Here is a 16658-nt window from a genome sequence, read left to right on the forward strand (position 1 = left end):
GTGCTCCAGTGAGTTTTGATCATTTCTCATGATATCCTGAGTATGTACAAAGTCCCAATTTAAAATAATCATTATTTTAAATGTTCTTTCGAGATTTTCTACTCTGGTTCATTTATCATTCGTGTTTTATTTCTTTCAATTCGTTTTCCATTAGCAGAATTCGATTCTATCCATTTGTAAAATGACCGATTCCAAAAACTTCAAAATTTGATTCGTCAAATGGCACAAAATCGTACGAAACACTTGAAGATAGTTCGAAATTCCCAATTAGATCACATCTCAAATCCAACAACTAAATAATACTCTAAACCTGTAACGTATAAAGCCCATTTAAATGGATTCCTGGAAACCAAATCCCACAACGTTTTAACCTAAATTCTCATTCTCTTGAATCGAGTAGAGTCCTTGGGATTTGGCTTTACCGAGTTCGCATCTAGAACAAATTGATGGCTTTACAATAGCATTTTTCCCCTTCATCGCGGAATCTTGAATCACTTTTTCTCTCGTATTTTTTTGGTTTTCCGTGAATTTTCCTGGAAAAATAGAGGTTTCTAAACCACGATAAAGATCGGAGCTGCAGATGGTGCTGCCAGAACACCGATTCCCTTTTTTTTTGGCGGGGAAAAGCACGTGCCTAACTTTTAGCTTCAAACAAGCGCGAGAAGTTGGTAAAACGGATAGGCCGAATTGTTGGGTCTCGTTCCCATAGCAACCCCAACCATGCTCCGGTACTAGCTTTTTCCCACTATCTTAGAGAACCAAGCTACGAAACTCGAGAGTGTTTACGATAAAATAAAATGAAGTGGATAAAGTGTCTTCGAAGCCGTTCAGTTCAGTGTTTACTCTAAGCAAACGAAATAACGAATACCCTAATTCTAACACAGATTGCCCTGATGGTTCAATGCTTGCTGAGCAAACATCGTTATGGAATTCAAATTAACGTTATGGTTGCATTTATCGTATTGTTTTCAGTAAAGTTAGTTGTGCCTTTACAAGATGTTGCCAAACCATTTCAGTCAAGCGAGAAAGACTCGTGGTTCAGTTTAAATCAGTACTTGGCTAACGTGACAGACAGAGGATCTGACATCACTACACTGAAGTTACAGCTCTTAAAATTTATTTTTTAACCTCATTCATGAAATCATAACTCAATGAATTATAAATAGAAGTCTTTGTAGTTCATGACTTTGCATGTCATTAAGATGTACTACATTGACCTAGAATTTATTGTTGCCCTTGGTTACGTTCTTGGCCAAAATAGACAATTGAAACAACTAAAGAAAATACTTTTACTAAGTAAAATGTTAAAAGTAACATTATCACTTTTTATCCAAAGAGGAGTATGGGTTGAGTTGGTTAGAGTGTAGGAGAGAGAGAGTCGGGAGTATGACAGAGTAGAGAAAGCGGCAAATTGGAGCAGTCGGGCCGTCACTCGTCGGCAAGCAGCCGTTGAGTTAAAGCGTAGCAAGAACGTTCCGCATTGGTACACCGTTACTTCTACGGGGCTTTGGGGGTACTTGAAGAACTCTGAATTCCTAAGACCAGTAACGTTCCTACCCAAAAACTGACCATTTCTTCGGTATAGAAGACATAACGCGAATGTTGCACTACGATACTTGAAGTCAAAAGGAAAGGAAGTTTTTCCCCCTCCGGCTGCAAAATGCCGTATCTTTACGTGGAAACTGCCCGGCACGGACCGTGTCACGATGGACGGTAAGTAAAGTTTACCTGAGAAAGTCATAGACAGTTTAAGCAAGACCAGAATAACGTGTAAACAACATTACACCATACAAGTTTGTATTTAAAAACCAGTGCCAACATGTAGTTTTTATTACGTTTAGGTGCTTAAACTCTCTATTTACCATAACTTCTTGTACGTGTCGATGTTCTTATGGTTGTTTGGGAAGAAACTATGGGTAGGAAAAGATTAGGGACCCTTGGGAAGACATTTTTGCGAATTCTTTTAGGGAATTTGATGCCCTTTTTTGCTGCATACCTAAAGTTGTTTCTGTTATATTTTTGTTGAGTGACAAAACGTTTTGGTTAAAGTTGTTGTGTTTCGGGGAATTTTTATGGTCAATTCTCTAAGAAATACAATGAGTTTTTTCATGAAAAATACAGTTTAAAATTATGTTCTTCAGTAGCCTTTTTGTCGCCATGAATTTTTCAAAATACAATATATTCTTTTAACGACTTTAAAACTGCACATAAAACTAACTACGCATAATTCATAACACTCTGTATAAATATAATGTATAATATGACATCGTCTGCTGCTATAAAATTAACCTTAATGATAATTGTTGAATATACCGCGAAACGGTGCTTAACAAAAATTGGGTACAAAGACTCGTGAGCGATACATCTTTGCAGTGTTTCATATTTATATATACGTTTATGGCAAACGGAAATTACCCCTTCCTTTTTTCCCTTCCATTAAAAACGAATATTATAATGAATGAATATCATTAGTTGCCTTAGTATTTTTATTTATACTTCGCTCAAATAAATTACTCATCTTTAAACGGTTAATCTGTAACGAATTTTGAATTAAAACCTATATTCCTAAGTAGTTAAGTACATGTTTACTAACGTAAAACAATCACGCTATTACTGAATGGTATTAAGAACTAAAATAACTTGACAGTACAGGAGAACTTTATATGGTTTTGAAAGTTTGTAATTACAACAATAGCTAAATATCAGAAACGTCCCAAATAACGTTTAATAACAGTGCAAAGAAACGCTGTAACGATATATATAAAATGATTTAATTAATTTCACATGTCAATTGCGATAACACGGATACACTAAATTTGCGTTAAAATATGGTTATATTAAAAATACACGTATACCGCGTTTGACTGTGGTAAAATTTCACTGTGAAAAATGAACCAAACATCGCGTGCGACTTTTCACGTGCATGAACTACAAATAAGTCGGACATTTACACTTGTACCGAAATTTGATTTTGAAAAGAAATTTATTTCTCTCTGAAAATATGTTCAGGATATATAATTTGACTAAGCTGGCATTAAGAAACATACAAATTGTCCCTTAAACCTCAAATATCTCTTAAATTTTATGCAAAAAAGGCAAGTATCCGACCTCTTGGAACATACTTGAACTCGCACGCGTTTAGAGCAATAATAATTTTTCGAGTTTCTTTCCTTTGCAAATGCAAAAGAAGTAAAAAAAACTTGGAACAGCATATTTTCGTTATTAAATAAAACACTTTGGGCCCGTTTAGCTTAATATTCTCGCAATTACACGCCTTAAAGGCTTAGGAACCTTATTAAAACAAAGACAATTATTCTCGCAACAAGGTTTTATTAAATACTAACCAAGTTTCCCCCAACCACCCACGGAATCCCATATTTCCGACTGCGTTTATACCATCTCTCAAAATAAGCCACGAAAAACGGAAAATATATAAGCTTCTCCAAGGGATTTGCATTCCATTTTAATTAAAAGAATAAATTAATTATCAAAACCTTAATTAAATTAAGAAACGCTATTGAAACATTCAGAAATAAAATTTTCAAATTTAACCGCGTATAATATTATTTTTGGTTAGTATTTCAATTGAAACTGGTTTGACTTTACAATTTTGCACGTTTAAGTAGAGACTTGAATGGGTATTGTTACCAAAGGCTTAAAATTACCGTTTTTTTGTCAAATACTTCTATAAATTACGGATAACTTAACAAATATCACAGTAAAATACTGATTTGTAACATACAGTAATTTTACCATATAATTTACCACTTATTTTTTTGTAGATGATTTCTTATAGACTACATGCTATAAAAGGGATTTTAATTTTTACAAAATTAAAATTGATAAATTAACTTTTCTACGACTATAATTCAATTAAAGTTAATTTTGCACCCCATTTTGTACAATATTTACTTTAACCCACTCATTTCCGATGCGCCTAACGAACTTCATTAAACAAACAATAAACGTAAATTCGCCCACGCTAACAATTGCAAACGAAGAAAAACAAAATCAGAAATTAGGTTTAGCTTAAATCATCAAAAACTAACCTTTAAAAATTGATTTTTTTTTCTTCTAAAGATAAAGTCTTACGGTCCCTTTTTCTTACTTCACACGTATGTTCCTTTACACTGTGATAAAAATAAAACTCTGATAAAACCAAACCAACGCGTACCGCAATTTGACCAAGCCCAAATTCAAAACAGACAAAAATAAAAAAAAACCCTCAATAGAGCCAAAGCTGAATATTCGAATAGGTACCTTTGAAGTTTTGATGGGAGCTTTGAAATGCGATAGGCAGTTGAATATCTGATCTGAATAACATATTTCCTTGAGTTTTTTTATACTACGATCACTTTAAAACATTTAATACGTAATAGGCTAGAAAGTCGAATATTTCTCCACGAGTTTCTCAATATCCGCTTCGTTAATTTTAATAAGTTGAACGGGTTCACTAGTCGAGCCTGTAGGCTTCTCGTTTTAGTGTGATATGTAAAGAAAAAGTTGAAAAACGCACGGATGGGCGTGGCCTGTAAATTTCAAAGAATTTCCCAGAATATATCATGCAGTTTTAAAAATCGTTTCTAGATGCTCTTTCATCTCAATATTTCCGGAATTTGAAGACGAAAAAATATAAAAATCCCTTCGCAATGGAATAAAGATTCATTTAGTTTTAACTGGAAGCTATCTAGTCTGGTAGACTTAATAGAATATTTAAGCTAAGAAATTCCCAGAATATATTATGCAGTTTAAAAAAATCGCTTCTTGAAAAATCTCTTTAATCTCATCGGAATTTGAAGAAGAAAAAATCCCTTTGCTATGAAATAAGTTTCATTTAGTATAAACTAGAAAGTATCTAGTATAATTTATAGAATACTTAAGCTCTATTGAGATAAATACACAGATTGTCAGGGATACATAAAGCTGAAAGGAATCACTGTGCCTCCATATCTCTCGTGTTAATTTGTAAGCTGGTTTTGTGGGCCGGGCGTCATAATTTTGACGAGTTTCTAGCTGTGATGTAATTGGTAGGTACCAATCCGAGGCCAGGCGTGAGCGCGCAAATTGCAATACGCAGAGAGATATATTATTCGTCATGATTGGTCTAGCTCCTCCCACAAAGCCCCCTAGATACGTTGAGAAAATAGCTTCACAATTATTCCTATTAATCCGTATGTATTCGTGGTAATGTATACTTCAAGGAAATTTATAAACACTTATAGTATAGCTACTAACAAACTACAAAACTTGAAACTTACGGACTAAGTTACTTAATTTAGCGAGAGAATATTGGTCTATTTCATCTAGAGAATTCACGTCCTACTTTTCGTCCGCGAATGTTTACATTACGTATAACTTCGCCGTATCTTCGTGTTTGGAGCATTTTACGAATGAAATTGACTTAGGTCTAATTCCCAATGCTTAGATACCAACCCTGAGGCGAAAAAATGCCTGACTTTCGTACAGAAAGAAGTCTGGACTAGCCTAGACTCCAAGTAATTCTAATAAAAAAAAGTCAAAGACCAGATTGCGAACATTGTAGGCAATTTACCGGCAGGCGTGTTCCCAATGTGATTTTTCTTCTCGTACAGTCACGGTGTCCAAGACGTTGCAAAAAAGTATCAGTATTTAGAGCCCGATCCAAAGAGTGGATGGGCAGTTTCAAGTCAAACTTTGAGATTACTCGCGCTCAGTTCTACTTGACCCTAACTCAAAACTATCTCAAGGGCTTGCTTAGGGCATATCGTGTTTTAAACTGAAATCGTCTATTTTTTTACAGTGAAACCTTTCAGCCCACTTTGACCTCATTTTACTAATCGAAATGATCTTGTTTCTTTATTCCTTTGAACTTGCCTCGAAAGATTTAAAGGGTTTCGTAAAAACAACTTAAGAAATTTAGATAGTTAAGTTTGAAACCGAAAGTTTACATACAACTCGGCAAGTTATTAGCTAGTTAAGTTTTAAACCGAAAGTTTAACCATAATTTATTCTTACTTATTTTCAACTAAGTAATTTATTTTTAATTACCAATAAATTAGCAACTCGTATCCCTAATGTTTGGAAAACACGAAAAAATCCAATTGGACATCAACTTCCAAATCAAATATATATAGACATGTATTGTTTTTGTCATATGATAAACCCCAATATGCAAAAACAACAAACTTTATCTCTGGGACATGAATACGGAAACGTAAAACCATACCGGAAATGGGCCACTAACCTAACCATATACAGACATATCCGTTTGACCGCGAGGCTCTCTTTTCGTTTCGTCAATTGAGAGGATCCTATAGCATTTATATCCAAACGGACCGGAAGTAAGAGTAGCTTTTCTCGGGGTCTCTTTTACGAGGCCACAAAAATCGTCGAGTGGGGATGGAGAAACTCGTAAAAACAGGGGGTCTTAAGTCTTAACAGTTCCTTAGTCGGTGCAATGCCGTTGCGAAATTGTTCCCTCCATTTTCTTTGTGAGATTACCAAGGTACTTCATAGTAGATTTTCGTGTGCAACAGATTTTATGGTTGACCGTAAGTTTCACCAATTCGGTTTCGGAAATCCCTAGCCTATGGGTGATTTAGACAAACATATTCAACCTGTGTCTTAACCCGTATAATAGTTTCTATTGAAAAAAAGTATTGGAAAGCGATATAATATCGTCTAAGAAAACGATTTTCCTAAGTCTATTTCCGTTCTCAGGATGAATCTGATCTGACCACGTTGTATTTCCTCTCTTGCTATATAAACCTTTCACTGAACTGAACTAAACCTGATTCCTATTAGGACTGCAACGTAAAAATTACTTTTTCTGGATAATCTGTAACCCTTTTTTCCGGAAATTAAAACCTCCCTAGACAACTTCCTTCTTTACGAAATTAACTAAGATAAGTTCGTTTCCCATTTTTGGACTCTGTAGTTCAGTATAAAAAAATTAAACAACAGTATTCAAAATATTTAGAAGGTTGCATTTAATCAAAAATTAGCCTTAAGCATGCATTAAAGTCGGCGCAATGAATTTTAGAAGAGTGAATTAAGATAACAGATAGGTGGGAAATTAAAAAAACACCTGTAAATTATACACATTGTTTTTATCAGAGTACACGTTCTTCTGTTATAATGTATCTAAACCTTACAAATGTTCCTTTCTTAACTTGATTGATGTTTGAATTGATTTAGGCCTATTTTTAGTATGTTAGGTACGAGGTCTCAAGGGTTTATACAGTAGATTGTTAGACTATGTTTTAGAGGGGCTTGGCACTAAAAGTCAGAAAATTGAATTAAGGTCATATAATACCTAGATTCATGGAAGACCACACCCAATATACGCGTACTGTTCCCTTTGACGAACAACAGTTGTTAGTGACATGAAGAGCCACCGCTTTCTCCCACTGGCTCTCCCTATCTCCCTCTCTCTCCCTCTTTCTCTGTCAAGATGTACAAGATTATGTCTGTATACAACACAAAAGGGCCCTGAAATTCTGGATGGACAAATCCTGATGCACTATTCATTAATATTATATTATATACTTTTTGGGTGTGGTTACAACGCCCAAATGTATAGACTAAATTATTCAAAAGTCGCTATTTCAGTCTTTTTTTCTCTCAATAATGTCTTGCCTTTGAATAAATACTTAATGTCTCTAGCCCATAATTATTATAAATTTAATTATTCAATTTAAAACGATTGGTCAGTTTGTCCAGAATAACTGTATTCCAGTGGAAAATTGGGTTCGATTTCTAAAACACCTCAAATGCCTAAATATTTCTTTAACCAAAAGGATTAATTTTTTGTTCAAGTACAGAATTTTTTTATGTTAAAATAATAAATTTTAAGCCTTTTTTGAATTTTTCTAAAAATTTGGAATCGGTTTCGTTTTATTTGTTTCAGAATTAAATATAATTAAAAAAATTGTAACCCAAGATGTATGCACTGATATTATTTATATACTACTATCCCTTTAACGTATAATATTAATTTTCACGCTTAAACAAATAGTTTTCGCTTAAAAATTATATTTAAGAAAATATATATATACATATATGTAATGAATTTTCAATGGCCCCTGGTGGACAACTTTTTTCTGAGCGGTGGTGTGTTGCAAGATAAACATTTCTACAGGCGCTCGTACAAAATACATGGGAAGGTAATCCCCTAAAAGGTGGCTTTTCCCTCTTACCTTAAATATTTAATAATAATAATATAAAATAACTAAACATTGTTATTTTACCCTTTCTTTTAACAGTCAAGTTAATCCTTGATTGCGTTTGAAGGGTTCCATTATTTTCGATAACCGAAAGAGTCTCCGTTCAGTTAATTAAATTGATAATTGCATAAAGGCTGCAAGACGAACTTCCGGAGTCAAGATAAAACTGATGTTTTGATAATGTTCTCCTCATGATAAATTTTAATATACCTGTCAATCATATCAATTCAAGCGTGTAGGATAAAATTGATATTAGAGAAGCTTCAGAGAACTGAACTGAGAAGTTCCTAGGCAGCGGTTTCGACATCAGCCTGCATTTTATGGCAAGAGATAGGGTTATTTCACAGTATAGGCCCATTAATTTCTCTGGGCCTGTATTAAAGTTTATAAAGCATATAGCAGGGTTTCTTATCGTACAAAGTAAAATTAACTTCGTTTTAATTAAATATCTCGACTCGAAACTTTAGTTAGAACGTTAAATGTGATTAAAATTTTGCAATGTTATAAAACAATGAATTCTGCGCTTGTTTGTCTATCTTTTAAGCTGTTTTTAATCTACAAAATAGTGATTTAAAACTAATACCGTAATACTCGTCCTTTAATTAAACGAATTTGACCCATTTCCAAGCAATCAAAAAAGTATAAAACGCTTAAACCATTTCGATTTATCGACTAAATGGAAGGCCTAGTAGGCAAAGGCCTAAATTACCTAAAGTTTCTCTCAGAGTACTATACCCTATATTGTTTCTTCTTTCTTTCATTGAACCAAACCTTCTAGTAGCACGCAGTCAAGAATTCCATTACGGGGCCCGTATTAAGTAAAAAACGATGTCGTTAAATTTTTAGTGTGCTGAGTATCAAAGGCTCGTACCAGCCTGGAACTCAAAGGGGTCCCCCTCAAAGAAAAGAAAAAATAGTACCCCCCAACCGGTGCATTTCAAATGGAGTTCCTTAATGCATTATTTGTTTCGAGAATGTCAACTTAAAAGTTACCAAGTAAATATACGGAATTAGTTTCTCTTGAGTAAATAAGCTGAGATTAAAGGTATGTTTACTGGTGAATTATTTAACAAAATATATCGGATGACTTATAATATACCTAACTCAAGACCGATCTATATAAAATGGATTAGTTATTTGAGGAGCTTCTATGGTGTAATGATTTTACTTTAATTAATTATACAATTATTTGATGATGTAGAATTACATAAATATATATGAAAGTCTAGGCCTAGTTTTAAATGGAAATTTATTTATTTATTTATTTATTTATTTATTTATTTATTTGAGAGACATGAGGTAAAGGGTCGTGAAGCCATGGGCTTATGTACAACCTCCCTCGTCGGTAAAGTGTGAAGGATTACAACAAGAAATAAAAAAAATTAAATGAAAAAACTACAAATATGAAATTATATATAAAGAAAAATATTGTTAATACGGCAGATCAAATTCGGTATAGCCTGAATTAAGAGTCAAATAGCGCCGTTACGGCAGTGCGAAATGAGTTTCGCCCCGGAAGGGCAAGGGTAGCGATAGGAAGCCCATTCCAGTCATTCAATACCCTGTATGTAAAGTGTTGCAAAGAATACCGGGTACGCGCACGTGGCTTTCGAAGTTTTTGGCGATGGCCGCGAGTACGTGTCTCAGGATTAGACTCGAAGAAATCGGTGACCGGAATATCGATGGCGCCTTTGAGAAGGTCATAAAGGTACATTAGATCATTAACGCGGTGACGCAGCAAGGGCGAAATGACGCGAAGTTTAGCGTCTCGTTGAATCGGTGGCAAGTGACCGCATCCTTGGGTTAACTTCGTAAATCGGTTATGGGCTTTGACGAGCAAATTTTTATGGCCCATCTGAGGAGGACTATAATTATAGGTACATCAGTTCAGTTCAGTTGGGAAATCAAGTTTACGAAAGAAGTTATTAGACGTTCTCAAATAGCTAATCCATCTAGCATATTTGAAATAGGTTTATAAATATTGCGATAATTTTAAAATTAAAAAATTTAGAATATAAGGTTTAATTATTCATTGGAGTTTAAAAGGATAGGATGGTAAAATACTTTTATTTAAACTGATTCTGATTTTAACGAAACTATTGTTAACAACTTTCGTAATTATTAATTACCCTTGCTTTAAAATTTTAACACTGTATTACCACTCCATGGTTAATCGTTGTTTATGTTACAATTTAAGAGATATACATAAATAAGCGTCAGTCATTGGCAATTTAAATCCTGTCACTAGAAGCTACGTATATATTTAAATTTTCTTACACAGACAGTTGGAATAAGATACGTCTTTCTTTTCTGCAATTACTTAAGGTCAAAAAGTTTTATCTTAAAGATGAGTGGGAGTAAAATATAGAAGTTAGTTGTGGCTTTATATATACGCTAGATAGATTAATTTTCTCGGATTTCCATTAAAGAGTGTTGGTGCCAGCATAGGGACTCGGGTTCGCTATCTTTATATACCAATAACACTTGGGCAATATAGCAGAGGTCTTCTTCTACCTAAACTGTTTCTGCCATAGTTAATACAATAAAATGGTTTAATTAAAAATAATTTCTTAAAAAAAAATCAAACCCTTTAACGTCTATCTTTATTAATCAGGGATATAAATTTGTATAAATTTTCAATCTTTGAATATTACAATAAATGTTTTATGAAATATTAGTTCATTAACCATTTCTTCAAATAGCTCCGGTACTTTTTTGGCGGGAAAAGGAAAGCAGCGCGCAATTTCTTACGCGGTACAGAAGCTTTAAGCTTAAATAAAAAACTAAGGAGAAAAAAAACATTCCATCCATTTGATTCATGTAAGGGAAGGCGGCGAAGAATAGCGTTTAGAATCTACTCCGAATAGCGTTGGTCTTAACTGGGTTCTTTTTCTTAGACGCTTCCCTAAGAGGGAAATATGTACTGGGAAGCTAGCTATGTGATATACTATACTGTATTGTATACAATCCCCAAGTATATCGTAAAATTGTAACTGTAAGTCATAAAAATCCCTACGAGAAAAATAATAAAAAATAAGTACGCCTGTAACCTAACCTCGCACCAACCTTTCATTTTTTTCAACTTTCATTCGCTCTGGGATTGAGAGGGTAAAACACAAAAGAGTTTTTTGAGATGCTAAAAGAAATCTCTGAATCAAGAGAGGCAGAAACGTTTATTTATTTATTTATTGGATAGAAAACTAGCTTTGTACTTGGAATATTAAAGCGGCTATGGGCTCCATGTACTAATTTTTGGTTCAAGGTAAGGGGAAGGGCTTAAAACTTCGTTTAACCACCAGCTCCGAGCTCCTTTCATTGGTTAATTGATCCCTAAGCCTTTGCATACTGGTTCAAATGTTTTGGAAAACACTAGTAATGTTGACACTCGAGTTCTTCCCTAAGCCTTTGCATACGGATTCAAATGTTTTGGAAAACACTAGTGATGTTGACACTCGAGTTCTTCCCTAAGCCTTTGCATACGGATTCAAATGTTTTGGAAAACACTAGTGATGTTGACACTCGAGTTCTTCCCTAAGCCTTTGCATACGGATTCAAATGTTTTGGAAAACACTAGGGATGTTGACACTCGAGTTCTTCGCGCAAAGGTTGGGGAGCTAATCACGTCGCAGGTCGATTTCACGTGAATTCTATGTTAAAATAAGCCCTGCATGACGTCAGTGGTGACGGTTTCTACAGCTCCTCCCCTTTAATTCAACCAGAAAGGCATAGAAAATGGCAGGTGTTTAAGATTACAAGTAGAAGAAATAATCTATGATCAAATCCGATCATTTCACATTTCCTTTGCAATTAATTATATCCTGGCAACTTTGCAAATTAACTTATTTACCTAATTAACTCAATCAAGATACTTCATTAATAACGCTAGCTTTTTCCCCCTTTTTTATCTGCAGGGGTAAAAAATGAAGCCAATATTTCGTTGTTGTAATACTTCCGATACGCGTGTTTTTTTGGCTTAGCTTTGAAGGCGGACCGTGGGTTCACGGAGTCCCCCCCAAAAAAATGGTGGAAAATAACAAAACCTAGCTCATCTTGTAAGCAAGCGTAAGCCAGCATGTGCCAGTATGTCATTTGCAGTACAGATAAGATAGGGTATGATACTATTTTTATAACGCCAGAAGAGTGAGTTAGTTCAAGCAGCGGTAGCTACCATCTACTCAATGTTATTTTTTCATCTTACATAAAAGACTCGGAATTTAATCATTTATCTCTAGAATATTGCCACTTGGATAACCAAACCCCTTGACTATAGAACGTTGAAAAATTGTAGTAATAAACGTCGCTCCATCGACTAAAAACATCCATATTCTCAAGGCATAGCTCTAAATTCATAATAAAAGCTATAGTCTAGTCTTTTCCGTATCTTTTGTGTTGTTGCGGTTTTTGTGATCGATTTGATTTTGGTAGTAGAAAGTGAATTTGTTATCACCATTTTACACCCCCTTTTTTCTTTCCTCCATTTTCATCGCGAGTGTTTAGTACAGAGTAAGCTTGAACGTATATTAATCCATAAAGAGTAGCCTACCCTTGGTTGTAGCAGCAGCATTTCACATCGAAAGTATATCGCGGTTTACGGAAATAATATTTTCGAATGATTGTCACGGGATTTCTTGGCAACTTAAAATTCTATTTTCTTTTTATAGGTATATATTCGGAGTTTCGATACAAGAAAAATAGTGCAGAAAAATGTTAGATTTGCCTTGTCAGAAAATATTTTCACTCAATAAAGAGTGACTTATAGGATAAATTGAGTTTGGAGAGACTTTTTGACGCCTGCTTCATTTCTTTTTTCTTCAGTAGCATTTTATCTCTCATGAGGTTTCAGCTTTGTACCTTAAGAAACTTTAAACTGCCCTTGTTAAACTCAATAGGTAAGCCTTGGTTAATTACGGCTCAAATCAACCCTTCATATTCAATTGGAACCTATCGCCTGAGGCATGCAGTTGATAAAAGATAAAAGTGGTTTCTATTATTACAAAGTAGAACTATAGCCAGTCGATAAATCGAATTATTTTCCTTAACCCTTTATGGCGTTTTATCGATAAATTTTTGTTTATTTTTTCCTTCTTAGACCTATTCTCTTCACAAATATCCGAACAAAGCAACGTAGAATTTTAAGTCATGGGGGTGCATCGAGTTTTAGGTCGAATTGACAGGTTCACAAATAAAGTATACTTTTCTTGCCTTGAAAAAAAAACTGACATTCTTTTTGAATATATTATGATAGTTTGAGGGGCTTTTACGGCATCAATAAAACACAAGTTTCTCAATGGTAATTTTGACTCACTTGTTAAAAAAAATGCTCAGTAAAGTCTTGAAGGAGTGGCTTTGTCAAGAGACTTTAACGTCAGTTTGACGCTTTTGAAAATATGTCAGTTATGGGATTACTCCTTCAAGTTTGTGTTCTGAGAATTAGTAACTTTGAGACATAAACAGTAATTGAATATTATCAGTTCAAGGGGTGTATGAGAAATTAATCTTTTTCAAAATGTTGACAATATCCCCTATTTGAAGTTATCAGAAGATTATCTATGGTAAAGAATCGAACATTTTGCCGTTTGGCCCAGTACTGTTTTCGAGTTATAATTGAAGTGTTTTAGGGATGACCCTTAATTAAATTAGAAATCATTGTCTTATCAGTTTCTTAATTAAATTTAAGGGGTTATCCATAAAATACTCCATCCAATCTTTACTCGAAATGGAGTTAGAAGTTACATTTTTGACTCAAAATCGGTAAAAAGAACATCCCCTTGAATTTATGACAGACTTATCAGACACACTTTGTACATAAAAACAAAGACATATCTATAAATTTTCGGTCTTTACTGTTCAGCCTTAATTAATATCAGCATAGTTTAAACCTGCCAAATAATCTCAATTCAGAGCTTTGCATATTAAGGTTCAAAATTGTGCCTTTTGACAATTTGGAACAAAGCATACACATTTGACGTTTATTAAAGTTAAATTCCAGTATATTAATTTTCAACATCGCTTTATATTCAAAACTATAATTTAAGCGTTAATTCCTTAGAAGTTCAAAGCAACAACAGGTTGTCACGAGATATCTGGAGATATTCATGTCATCCTATGTCCGCATACTAGCTGTCAGAAGCCAAAAAAATCTTTCGCGCCATTTAGGAATAAACAAGGAGTCAAGATTCATTCTCTTACAAGCGGTACAGTCTTTTAGTAAAATTAAGGCACGTATAATTAGGATTTACAAGGCAGAACGTGACTTGTGTTTTAGATACCAGTGCACTGGAGGAGGGGAAACAAAACGCTCCAGGAATTTTGATAAGCCATGGAACAACAAGGCTATCTTTAAATATAGCATCTAAAGCTAAAGAATCAAGAGTTGTTTTAAAAGACGTAGGGGATTCTGAGACCAATGAAGTGCCAAGGGTAGCCCCCGAAGAGTCACTTTTTGGAAAAAAGAGTTTATATATGTCGAATATAAAACCAAGAAGCGATATCTAGTTTACTAGGGAGAAAGATAAGATGCCTAAGTATTCGCCGCGCCATAGTCCCAGTCCCCCTTTCAAAATACAAGGGGGGACGTAAAAGGAGGCCGGGCCATTTCGTCTCTCCTCAGTCGGAAAATACAAGTAATTTTCGTCATTCGCGTCGCGCTGACGTGAGTTTTCAAGAACAAATGAGATGCTGGTTGTAATTTAGAGGCGGGGATTAACTCCGGACCTACGTTTGGACTAGAAATAAAGCTAGATATATGGCGAATTTATAACTTCTCCCTAGTAAACTAGATATCGCTTCTTGATAAAACTTTATTTGATTCGAAGAGCCAAAACAACGTATATTTACAAGTTACTTTAATATAGTAACACTAACTTTATTCTTAAAAATGTTTGAGAAAGTGCACGGTTTGTTTGTTTAATTGTTTGGTAATGAATTCGACAAAACTGATTAGTTGACATTAGTAACACAAGGGAAATATTCTTGAAGTGGTTTGGTAGTTTAATTCCTCAAGGTTGAGACGTAGGCGAAGTCTGTAAACTAAGTCCTATTCTAGATCCAAAACTCTTTAGTTTTTGTTGGGGTTAATCTAATTTGTTAGTATAAAGTTCCATTTGAGGAAACGTAAACATCCCTTGTGTCTTAAATAATTCTGAATATATACAAAGGTAAGGAGGTAGAATGAACTTTCTGCTAATAAATAAAGTTACCACCTATTCCCTCGAAACTTGGATTACATATAGACTTCTAAAGTCACGTGATGACGTCTCTACGTCTCGCTGTCGGCCAGATGAAAGGCCAATTATGTGTTGAAGATAAAGCTCTACCTGCCAAGAACTGAAATTGCTTTCTAAACTTTCTCTCTCTCTCGGTTTCTAAAGAGCAATATATATGTGGAGTACATATAGCCCCCCTACGTGTTCTAATCCCGCGATTTCTACTGAAAGCTCATTATTACAGACGTGGCCAGGTTTCCCAGATTACCTATAGCTAGCTTTCACTGAAGTTTAGTGCCGATAAAAGCTAGGGGTTCGTAGAATGTAGAGACAGGTAAGATGGCTAAAAGGTATATACAGTTGCGTGGACGCTGGACAGGATGGGATAACATAACATGTTCCTTAAACAAGGAAGAAGACGCGCGAAAATTGTAGCGTGCCCCCCTATGTCCCCCCACGTGCTGCCTTGCATTATTACGCTATGAAGATTTTTCACGCGTTTATTTTGGCGCGTAATTGGCTTAAGAATACGGAAGCACGCGCAAGGTGTCGACGTGTCATACAGTATGACCCCGGCCAACTCTTGTTCCCGCCCAAAATTTGTGTTGCATTCGAGGGACAACTCACTTCCTTTTTCAGTGCATGAAGGCTTTAAATCAGGTTTAATAATTATTGTTGCAAATTAACTAGTTTAAAAATTGTTTAGTTTAAATATACCCTAGCGAAACTATCTGTAAAGTAAATATTTATTATAGTTCAAAAAATTTATAGGCTGTCAAAACTAATAGAATAATTGAACAAAAATAAATCTTAATTGCTATAATTCATCTTCAATCATAATTCAAATTATTTCCATTAAGTCTTGAGAAATGTGTTCGCAATGAACAACCAACCGTCTTGCCTAGAAATTAACTGAGTAATTTAATATTAAATATAATATATGCAGTGTGGGATAGCTATTTGAGACGGGAAATACAACGGGCTCTAGCCTATAAATGATAATAATCGTGAAGTTTAGCCTATTTTACAACTTTTAAAATTTTCTAGAGGGATTTTACATGACGTCGAGTGATTAGTACTAATACTAATATTCCATAAGCCTTGGTTTCTAAGCTAGAACTTTAACAAACATGTCTAGAGAGCGCATGTGTAACGAACCTAAAGGTAAGTTATTATTGAATACAGTGGTAAAGAAGAACCGTCTTTATTATGTGTACAGATTGATCTCAAATAGCTAACCCACGTACCC

General features: G+C 34.6%; 1 protein-coding gene across 1 annotated transcript in view; it reads left to right on the forward strand.

Annotated features, from left to right (window-relative positions):
• The first annotated feature begins 1386 nt into the window (after positions 1-1386).
• The window catches only part of LOC149654272 (uncharacterized), a 50345-nt gene continuing 35073 nt past the window's right edge, over positions 1387-16658 (forward strand). The window contains exon 1 of the mRNA XM_089845189.1: positions 1387-1713. Within this exon, the coding sequence (XP_089701315.1) occupies positions 1661-1713 (53 nt within the window). The 5' untranslated portion in view covers positions 1387-1660. The remainder of the gene's footprint in view (positions 1714-16658) is intronic.

The sequence above is a fragment of the Phalangium opilio genome, unplaced genomic scaffold (genome assembly GCF_054372755.1).
Source record: "Phalangium opilio isolate 3A_F unplaced genomic scaffold, DU_Popi_V2 ptg000079l_1, whole genome shotgun sequence".
NCBI lineage: Eukaryota > Metazoa > Arthropoda > Arachnida > Opiliones > Phalangiidae > Phalangium > Phalangium opilio.